Raw genomic sequence first — 15,230 nt, forward strand, 5'->3', positions numbered from 1 at the left:
AAGAGGCTACAGCATTAGGACAGACCCTGAACCGTCATCTCTGGTTGCTAGGCAATGAACAGCCTTTGCCTAAATGTGGGGAATACAGAAAAAATAAAGCACTGTTTTAGTCTTTTCTCCTTTATTGGATGTCATTTTTAAAATATCCTCTTGCTGGATCTGTGTTTAAAGGGAAATGTTATAATTGGACAGATTGTTTTATCCTTTTAGAGTAATCATCTGTCACTTTATATAGAGTATAAAGTGACAGACGACTTTAATAAATGAAATTATGTTGTTTACTAAAAGAATGAGATAAAATCTAATTAAAGTTTCATACAATATCGTTAATGAAAGCTAACCAATGCTCCTCTTAATTAACAGTTTATAATGAATAGTTTTATTCATAGTATTTGCTCAAGTTTGGTGCAAGTCACATGTCCAAACCTTCACACATTCCATCCTACAAGGAAATACTCCCTTAAGGAAATTGTAAAAATACTCCCTCATGGAAACTGTAAAAATACTCCCTCAAGGAAACTGTAAAAATACTCCCTCAAGGAAATTATAAAAATATTCCCTCACTTCCATCTGTGCACACACACACAGACACACACACATGCATGCACGCACATGCAAGCTCACGTTAACGTGCACCTCCATGTGAGCCTCCCACTCTATCATGGATTGATGTGTCATCCAGGATCAATGGCTTTGTGACTGTGTGCGCTGCCTGGCTCTGTGTGTGACCCTCGTGGGTTGCACAGTACCCCTGGAGCCACACAGTCCTGTGCACAATGCCTGGTACGAGACACATCTCACTCACATGGATTCGACAGCAGTCCGTTTGATTTGCAGACTCTCTTCCCCCCTCTTCTCTCTCCACCCCTTCTCCCCCATCACCTCTTTCTCTGTGGTTATCCTGTCAGTCCTCGTAAAGTCTGAACGATTCAGTGAGCCTTTCCCTTCCACTAGAAGGACTGTGTCTCCAGTGACAGCCTCCCAGGCATGATGGAAGCTCGCTGCCTAAATTGCCTGCTTTATCTACACCCAGTAATTGAAGTCCAAGAGATACTATAAGCAATTGCTATCAAAGAGCCAACCTATTCTGAAGTGTTCCAGGCAATTTACTGTTGAATAGAAGATATACACTTAATCAAGGCTTGGAATTCTGAACTCTAATTCTCCAAAACAGCATGTGTCTGAAATGTAATCACATTTTAGAATAATTTCAGTCTTTAGTCTTTAGCAGGCTGCAAAACTGTGACCAGCTCATATTCACTTTTGTTAACAAATCGAGGATACATCACACATTTAAGCCTTCTCTGCAGTGTTTTAGAATAAATTAAACCTATATTTTCACGCACATGCACACACACACACACACATACACACACACACACACACACACGTATGCGCACACACACACAAGCACAGACACACACACGCACACGCACACACACACACACACACAAAAAGCATTCACTGGAGAACACATTCCTTAGCAGAGGTGGGAGGGGGTGTGCATAACTCCCCCCTGCCTGTCATTGCGCATGCGTCTCTGATCTGGGGCTAATGAATATGGATGAATTTTATATGGGACAGAACTGCATAAGATTCCTAATGAATTCTGGGAAGGAGAGAGGTCTTAGAGCAGGGAAGAGAAGCAGAGAAACAAGCTAATTTACTCAGCACATTGTTCACTTCCTCCACACTCACAGCACACAGCAATACACACCCTCTAGGCATTCCTTCACTATTTTAGGTTTGTTCTTCCTTTCATTTTTAATATATTCTGCAGTGTGAAAACATCAGTACTGATAATATACCCAACGTCCACATAGGTATGTTTCTGGGTTCAAACATACATATTCTCTAACACATACCCACACGCATACAGGCACACGCACACACACACACACATGCACACAGCCACACACACGCACACACACACACACACACACGCACACACACGCATACACACACGGTTTTAGCATGCTTGCGTGGAGAATCAGTAGAAAGCACACACTCTTGCCATTTGACTTAACAAATTACGCAGAAAGGGCTGTGGGCATTGCTGACCTACATTCAGAAATGCTGGCAGTACATTAAAAAGCTCTACTCTACCCGGGAAAAAAAAACAATTGGTCTGTAGTGCTCATTTGATATTTATGCTATCTGCTGGTGAAAGACACCGCAGCAGAACTCCTCACACCAAACACTCTTCATTAGAAATAATGAACAGGTTCTGAGCACTAGGAGCATCCTACAGTACGAGTCTGGCATTGCTGCTGCGATGTACCTGCCTTATTGGGAGGAAAGTGAGAGAGTACAGGAGGAGTGTGATGAAGGGGAGCAGTATGAGAGAGATAAAGGGGAGCCGTATGAGAATGATATGGGGGACCAGTAAGAGAAAGACAAGGGGGAGCAGATATGGGGGAGCAGTACGAGAGAGATAAGGGGAAGCAGGTTGAGAAGGGGGATTCGGCAGTCTAAGGAGCGTGGACAAAGGAAACATGCCTCCCTCACAAGCCACTTCTACATAAGAGGAGACAGGATAGAATAAAAGACGCCTGGGACATATGCCTGGGACACAGTGAATGATGGGCTACTGCCATCTTGCAACACACTCACAATCACAGCCTTTCAGATGTTCTTTCCGGCAACCACCTTGCAAGCTAAATCACTGTACAGTGGTCGGTCAAACGGACTCAGAATAAATATTTCAAAAGCCCTATATGACAGCACTCGATGGGTATGGTGGATTGAAGGTCCACAATGACTGGAAGACCCTGGTGAGGGAATTCAGCCAAATTTCCTCCAGCTGAGTAAAGCTGGCAAGGATTGCCTGAGCTAGCTGCAAGATTTGCTTTTGAAAACAGTAATATTATTTTCTATTTTCACTTGGCCGAATCTTAATCCCCATCTAACTAATGTACAAAATGTAATTTTTGTTGTTGAAAATGGCTGCAATAAGTTCTCCTTACACCTATAAACATCTCCTCTCTAATTTCCATTTTAGAGCATCAAAAGATATTAATTTTCTATTTTGAAAATAGCTGCAACATTTAATTTCTCATTACCCCTATAAACTATGTAATAATAATCTCATACTTACCAAACCCTGCCCAACAGGATGCAAACAACTCGGTAGAAGAAGGACATGCACTAATCATAGAGCAAATACATTGAAAATCTCTCACAATGACACTTCACGGGCTTATAGAGTATTTAATTAAATGGAAAATTAGCACTTAGTCACAGAACCTATAACCAGAATGTTGCCAGTTCAAATCCTAGGTTAGGTGCCTAACACACAGGCACACAGACACAAATGCATGTAAAGGCACACACAAACACATACTCACAAGCAAACTCACTTACATGCACACTCAAACGCATACACTCACTCTTACAAACATATTTACAGACACAGGCAGGGAAACACATGCAGGCAGGCACACACAGATGCATTTAATCTGGAATATTAGTAGTAGGCTCTGAAATGGCTGTATTTGATACAGAATAATATCAGTAATATTGGGCTAGTAAATGGGTGCTATTGAAGGGGAATATTAGCAGTAATATTGGACTCTGAAATGGCCATATTTGATATGGAATACAATGCAATCCGCTTATACAAATCACATCCATAAAAGATTATTCGGCTTTTATGAGCAATTAATGTGAGACAAGAGATAAACTGTATTCAAATTCAAGCTGCCTTTTTCAATATGTGCCTTTGCACTCCACTGACTCTGTATTAAATTTTGTGAGTGATGCCAAATTGATCTTAATCAGTACATTGCTTGATTCTTAAAGAAGAGTGTTTTAAAACAACATTAATATTGGAATGATTCTGTCCCAGTGCTTTTCATCACTATGTGTGGTTCACTCTCATATCAATATTAGCTGTAATACAAGGTTCTGAAATTGCTCTCGCAAACAAAAGGAGTAGGACCCCTCCCTGGGAGTAATTGAGAGGAACAGAAATAGTTGATGTTAGCCAATGTGCTCTCATATGGAATGTAGGAGGTGAGAAAGAAAGAGGGGAAAAGAAACTAATATTAGCTCTTTTAGGGTAATCATTTATTCATGAAAACTGCAGCTGCTTTCTCAGACTGCTTGCCACAGACATGAGTTAACCCTTCCATTCAAAGACATTCCATGTCACATTATGCCTACCCCTGCCTCACCTGGTGTAATTGATCTGCATTGTTAAGCCCTGCATATCACACCCAGGAATACCTTAGCTTTAAAAAATGTTATTTCAAATACAAGTTGGTTACCCCCTATAATGTTTCTGTTTGTTTAACTGTAGGATGTAAAGGCAACAGGGAATGTTTTTTACAGGGCTAATCTCACTCACACATGCATGCATACACACACGTGTACACACACACACGTCCACACATGTACGCACATACACACAGGCCACACATACCCTACACAATCCCTCCAGTCTCTTCTTTGCTTTACACAAACACGTGCACACACACGCTCGCATGCGCGCGCACATACACACAGCGTCAGACAGGCGTGACGCAAGCCCTCCAGTATCCTGTTCTGTGCCTTAAAGGCACACACTATCCACGCAACCTCTCCAAACGTATTCATTTTTGCCAGAGGTTTTCCTCCTGCACCTCCTTCGCTATGCAGCGAGTGAATACCACAGAGGGCCGGTCACATGAGCGGACAGCGGTGCTGAGGGCCTGTTACTCAGTCCGTTAGTCACAATTTAGCACAGGAGTATGATCAGCGAACGTGCGGATTGGCTCACCAGTCATTTCCATGGTAACCCGCCTGGGCTCTCTTCCTGAGACAAGCTGAGGCCTAAAGGAGCCAGCCTGGAGATATAGGCACTGTATTCACTCTGTTCCAAATTCGTGATGCATCAGCATGTCTGAATATTCACATAACCGAGATGCTGAATTGAAAACAGCCTCTAAATTATGAGAGCCTTGATACAAATGAGCATTTTGAAAACGTTTCAATAAAAGCGATTCTTAGAGGTGAACCACCCTAGTTTGTTTATACACATACAGGAACATGTAAGGGTAGCCACTCATCTAATATCTATAAAAAATAAATTAGTAATGCAGGAAAAAAAACAGACAGACAAAAATCTGCGCTGGGTGTCATCACTATAAATTGGAATACCACGATTGCCCTGCTGGCACCTGGGTTGCAGCTGAATATTCACAGGCCACAGAGAGCGCTCTTTCAGGGATCATCCCCTCACCTTACTGCTGAACATCCACATGCACAAGCGCTCCAGGAGGGCAACTATTTATACTCAAAAGTCAGCCTTATTTATACCCTCACAACAGGAGACCCTCACTGACAGGGCATTGTGCCTCCATTGAGAAGCCCGGGGCTCAGATCACCAGAGCAGCTGAGTTAAAGTGGGTCAGTCGAGAATGATGGGGTGGTCATTCCCCTGTGGTTCTGGTGCATTTGTGCAGAACCTTTGTGACCTTTGACAGGGTCATCTGACCTGTGCAGTCTCTGGTCCCTCACTTTCACCCCTCTACCGCTCGCCTGCCTCTCTGAGCTACTGATTACGCATTCTCCTACTTCCACACCTGACAGCGCAGAAGCTTAATGAACACAGTATAAAACATGCCTGTAAGCGGTACCTTGTAAGCACTACAAATAACACAAGAGTTTCCATCTCCAGTTCCTCTGTAATTTGTCTCGAATCTTTCACCAGTCTGTCTCCAGTATTATTCCAAGCCTTAGTTTTTAATCACAGGTGGGAGTCTGAAAAACTCGCTCTCTCTCCTCAAACGCAGCCAAAGACAGCACCCCCTTTATTTTGGCCAACATCTACTGTCTGCCAGCTGGAAGCAGAACCATGCCAATGAGCATTTAAACGGAACAGGATGAAATCCAACCGCATTGTGCATGCAACGGTAAAAGAAAGACTAATCGTAGTCCATTTTTCAGCATTAACAACCATGTAATTGATTGCTTTGCAACTTGGATGGCATTAAAAGCCCCCTATCAATTGGCTGGCTAATAATGGCCTGGAAAGTTACCAGAAACATATGTGAATGTGATAACAGAACCAGATAATTATATTACTGCTAAAAAAATTGACCACACATATTTTCAATTGACAGACGGACAACATCGATTGCTGAATGATTGGAATGTAATCTCACACACACTCTCTCTGCCTCTCTCTCTCCTCTCTCTGTCACACAGGGAGGGCTCATCAAGCTTGTATCCATTTACCTTTATTTGAGGAGCATCTCTCTTACCCGCCTATCTGAGGCCTACAGGAGCCAGCCTGGAGATATAGGCACTGTATTCTCTCCATTCCAAATTCATGACGCATCAGCATGTCTGTATCAGCATGTCAGCATGTCTCACATCGCTGAGATGCTGAATTCACAACAGCATCTAAATCATGAGAGCCTTGATACAAACGAGTGTTTTGAAAATGTTTCAATAAAAGTAGATCTTAGAGGTGAACCACCCTAGTTTGTTTATACACATACAGGAACATGGAAGGATAGCCATTCATCTAATACCTACAAAAAATAAATTGCTGTTCCTCTTCTTACCTGTCTGTCTGTTTGCTTTAATTTGAGGTCTGTTCCTCTTACCTGTCCATAGTCAGTGTTGACGAGCAGGGTGCCATCTGCACAGGGGCTGACAGTGGAGGGGTGGAGCTGATCCTTATCTCTCACCCAGACACGGGCCCCCTGCAACAAATCAGACAGAGGCATGAGTGAGAGTGAGACGGTGCTGTAAGGGACAGGGAGACGGTGCTGTAAGGGACAGGGAGAAGGTGCTGTAACGGACAGGGAGACGGTGCTGTAAGGGACAGGGAGAAGGTGCTGTAACGGACAGGGAGACGGTGCTGTAAGGGACAGGGAGAAGGTGCTGTAACGGACAGGGAGACGGTGCTGTAAGGGACAGGGAGAAGGTGCTGTAATGGACAGTGAGACGATGCTGTAACAGACAGGGAGACGGTGCTGTAACAGACAGGGAGACGGTGCTGTAACAGACAGGGAGACGGTTCTGTAACAGACAGTGAGATGGTGCTGTAAGGGACAGGGAGAAGGTGCTGTAACGGACAGGGAGACGGTGCTGTAAGGGACAGGGAGATGGTGCTGTAACAGAGTGATACATGAGTTTACATACCACTCTCTGAGCACAAAGTATAACCTCAAGTACAAAAGGGATTCACACACATACTTCTACAGAGAGGATTTCACCATATCACATAATGGGAAGGTGACAGGATGAATGTGGATTAATGTAGCTGTGGACCCAATGAAAAGTCATGAGGGTGGAGTAAATCAGGAGAACTAGGGAGGTGGGGGGGGGTAATTCAGTGGAGCAGCAGTGTAGCATACTGGTAAAGAGCAGGGCTTGTAACCAAAAGATTGTTGGTTCAATTCCCTGCTGGGGCACTGCTTGTATCCTTGGGCAAGGTACTTAACCCAAAATTGCAACATCCATTGTAAACATCCAGCTGTATTAAAGGACAACATGCAAAAAATTGTACCCTATGTAAGTTGCTCTGGATAAGAGTGTCTGCTAAATGACAATAATGTAATATAATGTAATGTAGTGTAAATCAAGAAAGATGGGAGAGGTGGGTGGGGAAAACATCTGTTCACATGGACAAGAAGAAACCTCAAAGCCAATGTTAGAAACTGAAGCGATTAACATGGAATGCTTTCTTATAGCCTTTACTTTACGAAAGCACTTCTCAGCCACAGTAGATGAATACAAGAGAAATACGATTTAGATGAACATGATGGTTGCTTCTGCTTGTTCCTCTCAGTCAGTGTGGCGCTAATCTCTGGTGTCCAGGCTGCATGCAGTGGGTTCAGACGGAAGATATCTAACTCACAGCAGATATGCGTGACTGAGACTCACAAGGCTCCTCAAATCCTTATTAAGCCATCAGACAGGAGCAGAGCTAAGAATTATGTGAGAACTACACTGCAGATTTGTGCAGCTCGGGGATGTCTTGTTACGTAACTGGGAATTTCAGCGTTTGTGTTTTGTAGGAAATCGTACCTAAATATTTGTTTCCTAGATTAAGACTCTTTCTCGCCTGAATGCAGGTGAAGGAGAAGGTTCAGTTTAGTTGTCCATTACAATACATTATTGGCATTTGGCAGACACTCTTATGCAGAGACATAGGTTACAATTTTTTACATGTTACCCATTCAGACAGGTGGATATTTACTGAGGCAACTCTGCAATGCACCAGTTGGGAATCGAACTAACAACCTTTCAGTTACTAAGTCCTGCTCATTACCACTACACTACACTGCCACCCAAGTTTACGTATTTAGCATCTGGGGGGCATTTAACCTGCTAAAATCACAACCTGTGATTAGCATGAGCTGGCTAACACAGAAATGGACTTTTGCTGTAACAGGGGAATGAGAGCAGGGAGTGAAACACCTCATCCTGGCACACTGTAGCAACAACTTTCAGTGTCGCTCAAAGATTCAAACACACATTACATAAGCAGGACGGTTTCCATTGCTGCGAATGAGCTGCTCAGCCCGCTATCAGAGGAATCCTCAAGGCATTCCATCATAGTGTACAGGGAAACACTGAAATAAACAGCCTTCCATTTCATGTGGACCTGCTGCATAGCACCTTGCAGAAGCACTGACACACTGCTTTGGTGTACAGCTTGGGCCATCCTCACCCACCTCTCTACAGGGCAACCCCAACCACGTGAGAGGCTTAAGCGATGTCACCTTGGCACTGGGCCCCAGAGCAAACAGACGGAGGGTTTAGCGTGTGTGGATAATTTGCTCTTTGTTCATTAACTGTGGCGCGTTTGCCAAGACCAGATCGATGGGACGCTCCTGGCACCCTCCATAGCACCCATTGTGAGGTCTCGTGTGTTTGTGTGTGCGCACATGTGCGTGTGTGTCTGTCTACAAGTGTGTAATTGTGTGTGTGCATGCATACAAGTTTGTGTTGCTTTGTATGACTTACTGTCTTAAGGCGCTGCAAGTAAAATAATGGATTGAACCCTGCTGTATCACTTCTTGTCAACATCAAACAGCTTGACCGTGTGTTAAATAGCTACATTACCCCACAAGACCATCTACAAGTTCTGTGCAGGAAGACAAATGGCCTTTCCTCAAGTGTTCACATATTCCGCTACAGTGGTGCTTACCCTCTTAGCCTTTCTGAACAGATGTGCACAGCGATGCCAGATGTGCTAACGGCTGAGTGACTGCGTTTTCACTGAAATACCACTGTAGGCGAGCAAAAAACAGGTGAGGGCACACAGAGTCTAATGTGGATGCTCACAGTGTGTAGAGTCTGAATGTTGAGTCCGGAAGTGTGAGGAAATATGTATAAACAGAGACCGCCTTCACCTCTGCGCAACTTTGTCACTGAAGATGCAAGGTGGGAAATACACTGCCTTATTATGTGTGGGCCTTGAAGGCTGCCGTAGTCCACATTGCGTGGACCTGTACTGTGGCTCACATTGTGTGGACCTCATTCAGAATACCACTGTGTAACGGGGGTTTTTTCACTGGTGTGGCAACAATTCTAAAAGCTGACAGTGAAATACGTCAACCTCCTGTGTGAATATGGGGTTCATGGAAAAGTTTCAGAGAACACTGTTTGTTTGCTTTACTTTAAAATCAAAGGAGGCAGGTGCTTGGGAAGGGGAGGGGACAGACTCAGACAGAAAACCCCTTAGTCCAAAACACAATTTGGGGGAACAGGCAAGGGGGGTGGAGGGGGCATCGAATCTTGGGGTTGGGAGTGAGGGAGAGGGCTTTGAAAGGGAGGGAGCAGATGTGAGGCCCTAAAAGAGCTGTTGAAGAGGAGAGTGAGATGCGTGAGGAGACGATTAGCTTTAGCAGCAGATGGTCTGCCAGACCCATAACTCCTCCAGCCCCCCCTGCACTCTACCCCTGTGCCACAGTGCTGACACTTCGCTGCTGTTAAAGGAAACCGCCCCAGGTCAGCAGTGAGCCAAGCAGAAACCCCCCTCGCAAAGGCCAGCTGGGCAGCTTAGTGAGCCAGAGTCAGCTCCTGTCCATCCATGTGAATGTGGCTCCATGGCTGCCTTTGCAGGGAGGCCCTCCTACAGCTGATGTTTCCTTGAGAGATCAGAAAGAAAACTTCTACTCCGTTACTGAACCTCAACTGCAGAAATAACGTCAAGAGGGAATCCTGCCTGCTCTGGTAAGCACAGGTCTGCAAATGCTTGTACAAGCAACTGGAAAGTGCGTGCCAGTCACAGTAATTGGACATATCCCATGTTGCACAGCTGCCATAACAGGCCAAAGGCAAATCATTCCGAATGGCCTGGAAAAGAGCCTCAGAATAAGAGATGCTCCTGGCTAACAACGGCCTTTTAAAGACCTTTCGGACAGCACAGAAAGAACCCCAGTTTCTCTTAAAAAGTACAATTTATTCTTAGAACTGTGCAAATTAACAACCACTAGCATCAATTATCCAGCACAGGCTTCAATTACTGCTACGCATAACTACTTGCCTGCTACTACTTTGAGTCAGGCAGGTAATAAACAGGTCTGAACTATCCAGATGTCTGTGTCTCTGCTGTTGTAAGAACACTGGTATCAGCTGCTTATCACATATGAACCACAGAAAAGTCCACTAAAGTTGATTGAAGAGACATGCTATGGCAATTAGACCCAAGGCCATTTGCTCTGTGGTCTCCAGGCATCACTGTGGAACAGCTAATCAGACATAAACCACAAAGCACAGACAACTCAGGGGTAGGTGCATTCAGAAGGTCCTCATCATTTTCTGCATAGCACTTCAGTGCTTTATAATCATGCAGCATAGAAGTGCTTGTTAAACATGCAGCATTGCAGTGTGTTATAAACATGTAATACTGCAGTGTGTTATAAACACGTAATACTGCAGTGTGTTATAAACATGCGGCACTGTAGTGTGTTAAAACATGCAGGAAATGTGTCCAAATGCGGTCCCTCTCCAGCTGTTCACACTCCACTTCAATGCTCTTCCAATGCCAGCACATATTGTCAGTACCAGGACAACACACAAAGCACAAAGCACGGCTGTGCATGACCCTATCACCCCCACACTCCTGCTGTTTACTAAAGTACACTGCTGCAGACAGAGGGGACGTGCCTCCACTGCATGTATCATTAATGGCTGTCTGCGCACCCCTCCCCCCACTGACCACCCGGCACCCGGTACATAATGCTCAAACGCCACTGTACGACTACAAATGTATTCATAATTCATAAAGCATGGACCTGCCTCTGATGTGCACTTCCATGTCTATAGATAATATTATTTCAATACCAAGAGATATGCAAAAACAGGAAAACGGTCCATCTGACCCCACCATCCTCATGTAGCTGTCGCCCACTGCAGGTGACGGCCGCTCTCCATAGACACCATTCCCCATTTCTTTATGTTGCATGCAATTAGCAGATGCTCTTATCCAGAGCGACTTCCAGCACAATAGAGCATAAGTGTATCCATCGAAGTTAAATGAGCAACAGTGAGTGAAACAACAATTTCATTCACACTGAGTGAAACAAGCCAAAGACTGTCCGTATTTAATGAGCCAGGTCTGAATGACAGACTGCTCACATTAAATCAGAGGCGGGTCTGAATGACAGACTGCTCACATTAAATCAGAGGCAGGTCTGAATGACAGACTGCTCACATTAAATCAGAGGCGGGTGTGAATGACAGACTGCTCACATTAAATCAGAGGCGGGTCTGAATGACAGACTGCTCACATTAAATCAGAGGCAGGTCTGAATGACAGACTGCTCACATTAAATCAGAGGCAGGTCTGAATGACAGACCACTCACATTAAATCAGAGGCAGGGCCTAAGCTTATTCCTTGCCTCCTGTACACTGGAGCTCAGCAGAGAGAACTGGACCTCTTTTAACCAGCTGTGTGCGTGCTGCTCTACCCCCACCCAATCCAAACCTCCCCCGCTCTGGTTTTATTACAGAGGTAATCTGCTTTGAAATCCAATATCTGTATGTGCACTGACAGTACAGAAGCAGTAAAGCACAGGTACGCTGCTTATCTTATGTCTGTATTCTGCTGAACGACACACTTTAAAGTGTGTCACTAGGAGACGGAAGGATGTATTTCAGACCGAGATGCATTTTCTGTTTCTGATGCTGTGACCTTTTCAGAATCCTTATTTGCCCGGGGCAAAAAAATGTAAATGCTAAATAATAAAGTAAGCGTGAGGAACACAGATGCATTGTGTTGATAAGGGGCAAAGATGTCTGCTGAATGCTTGTAAAATGGGAGTGATAAAGGGCTTGCTTCTGCTCGGGTGAGCTGGATGTCTGCTTAGGCCATAGGACCGAGAGGTTGCCCCAAACGCAGTCCTCCACAGACTCCAATAGAGCATTTCCTAAATGGAGCCGCACAGAGAATAACCACTATTCACCGTAGCCACAGAGAACTAATCATCTGAAAGAGCTACATTTCACCACACGATTAAGACATAAAGCCACCACAACACAATCTGTTTCGGCCCAAATTCCTCCTGAGCATGCTCATTAGGGACCCGGTTACAACTGTGATCCACTGAGTGAGAACTCCCCGTCCGCACAACAATCATTTCAGTGCAATTTGTGATTACAGCATTATTCATTTGTTCTATTTCAAAACCAGCAAAATAATGTCAGCCTTTCCAATAGCATATTCATCCAGCTTAAAACCAAAATATCAGTACAGTGAGCCAAGCCACAAGATGACACTCGAAAGATATAATTTGCACCTCACTTCTTAAGAAATTTTTTCAGGAATGACGTGTTTGCAGGAGCTCATTAACAACAAAGCATGAGGATTTTTAAAAACTGACACCGCTCTAAAAAACAAAAACAAAATTCAGCATCTCACTGAACAGTCTCAAAACCCATACCTAGAAGATCTAATTTTTACTCAGCCCCATCTCTCATTTTGATACCAGAAAGGTGTGTGTCATCTTTTTCCTTTGCGTGGCTGGAGAGCAGTGGAACAGCACCGCCCGCCTTGCCCTGCCCATTCTGGGCTCAGAAGCTGGCCCAGGCAGGTCTATCTATGAGAAACCACGAGCCTACGGCAATGGGCAGCAGAACGTGGACTTGATGGATCACGTGAGGGTCCAGCATGTGCACCAGTCTGTCTGACAACACCATGGTTTAACTGGACCTCTTCCTCTCTTTAATCCCTATTCTCACAGGCAAACCCGACACTCTGCAAGCAGGAGATACCTGCACACTTACTACTTCTAATGATTAAAAGTAAATGCCAGCAGTCAGTTAGGGATGGGATACTGTGGGAGGCCCTTCGATTGAGCTGCACCACAGCACAGCGTCTGAACAGAGCCTGGGAATTCATGATGGCGGGAGTCACTGATCAGAAATTAGTTAATGGAGGAGGTACGTGGGAGAGAAACCCCACCCCATGGCCTGGAAAAGACAGCAGGAAAGCAGTGGGGTAGGCACTTAATGCAGCAACCCCCCAAGAGATGCACTCAACCCATGTCTCAGACAACCCAGACTCCTGCTTATATAGATATATAAAGCACAGCCTGAGGTCTGCATTAGGAAGAACTGAGGTTGTGGAATGCAGACGTAGACCAGTGTTAGCAGTAGTAGCCCTGATGAAATATGACCATTTCCACCTCGTTCTCAAGCGAATCATCCATACCTACATCTGTTTAGTTGCTTAGTGGGCACTCTTATCCAGAACAACTTACACAGGCTACAGTTCTTAAAAGTTATTCGTTTATACAGCTGGATGTTTACTGAGGTCACCATGGGCTAAATACCTTGCCCAAGGGAACAACAGTGCCCCAGTGAGGAAATTAAACCATCAACTTTAGTGTTACGAGCCCTGTTTCTTACCACCATACCACACTGCTGAATCATTTCACCACATTTCATCCACATCAACCTATAACCTTCCCAGACACAGAGACACAGAGGCACACACAGGGCTGATCACATGCTAAGGTAGTGCCCGATCACACATTAAGGGTTGGCAGTGTAGCATAGCAGAAAGGAGCAGGACTCGTAACCGAAAGGTTGCTGGTTCGATTCCTCATTGGGGCACTGCTTTGGGCAAGGTACGTAACCCACAACTGCCTCAGTAAATATCCAGCTGCATAAATGCGTGACATGTGAAAAATTGTAAACTATGTTAGTCGCTCTGGATAAGAGCGTCTGCTAAATGCCAATAATGTTAAGTCACGTAATCTGGGGTTCTGTGCAGTGCATTGGGGCATTCCTTTCAACTCTCTCAACCCCTAAACGCTGACTGCAATCCTCAGTCAAAATAACAGCACACTGACCTTGCAGTCTCCAATGGGATCAATAACAGTCTAGGTTCAGGCTCAGCTTTAATCACAGCTAGTGCACCACTGCAGACACCGTAACTTAAATTTATTACCCACCCTCTCATCAGAGTGAGGCAACCAACACATTAAATAAAACTAAATCACGACACATATCCTCTAAACGCAAGCGGTCCCAGCAAACCACACTCTCCCTCCCTGAGATAGGGCTCCTTCAGGCCTGCAGAGAGAGGAGTGCTGAGGAGTGGAGATGGGCTGGAGTTGAGTGCACGGTCTCCACAGAGGGATGCTGTTAATGCAGGGCTGTGTCTGACGCTGCTGCTGCTGCCCTGGGCCAGTGCGGGCAGCACAGCTGCAGCGAAGAACACCGCCAAAGAGAGGGAGAAACAGCAGCTGCTACTCAAGTCACGAGATCCTGTCGTTTAACCTCTCCAATGAACTCAGAGCGAGATTTATCAGGCCTGTGCAAAAACCTAAAATTATGATAATGTGTGATTTATGAATCTCATGGTCAGATATAGTGCACCTTCTTTTCATCAGCAAGAGGGCTGAAAAAAGCTGAAATATCATCTTAAGGAACTCTGTTCATTTCTGTCACAGCATGGTGACAGCATGGTTACAGCGGTGTTATGGTGTGGTTATAGTGTGGTTACAGCGCGGTTACATTGTGGTTACATTTGATTTTTTGGTGATAGAAGAAAGACATTTAAACAGCCTTTGAATATGAAATGACATTTGGGTTATCTGTGAAAGAAAGGGAAGTGTTACAAGTTTGTTTCACATCAATAAATGACCTAGTCTCACATATAAACTGACCAATTCTATTGTCAACCGAAATCCTAACATTCAGATTTCAGGATGTAAAACATCCAAACAATACAATCTCTTGATCAGCTCCAGCTGCAATCCAATTAGTTTATGCAGTC

At 44.7% G+C, this 15,230-nt stretch overlaps 1 protein-coding gene across 1 annotated transcript in view; it reads right to left on the bottom strand.

Annotated features, from left to right (window-relative positions):
* Positions 1-11,395, bottom strand: part of LOC118789264 (unconventional myosin-X-like) — a 39,341-nt gene extending 27,946 nt beyond the window's left edge. The window contains exons 1-2 of the mRNA XM_036545607.1: positions 11,333-11,395; positions 6,594-6,692 (exon numbers count right to left, since the gene is read on the bottom strand). Of these exons, the coding sequence (XP_036401500.1) occupies positions 6,594-6,692; positions 11,333-11,395 (162 nt within the window). The remainder of the gene's footprint in view (positions 1-6,593; positions 6,693-11,332) is intronic.
* Positions 11,396-15,230: the final 3,835 nt, after the last annotated feature.

Source organism: Megalops cyprinoides, chromosome 14 (assembly GCF_013368585.1).
Source record: "Megalops cyprinoides isolate fMegCyp1 chromosome 14, fMegCyp1.pri, whole genome shotgun sequence".
NCBI classification, from domain to species: domain Eukaryota; kingdom Metazoa; phylum Chordata; class Actinopteri; order Elopiformes; family Megalopidae; genus Megalops; species Megalops cyprinoides.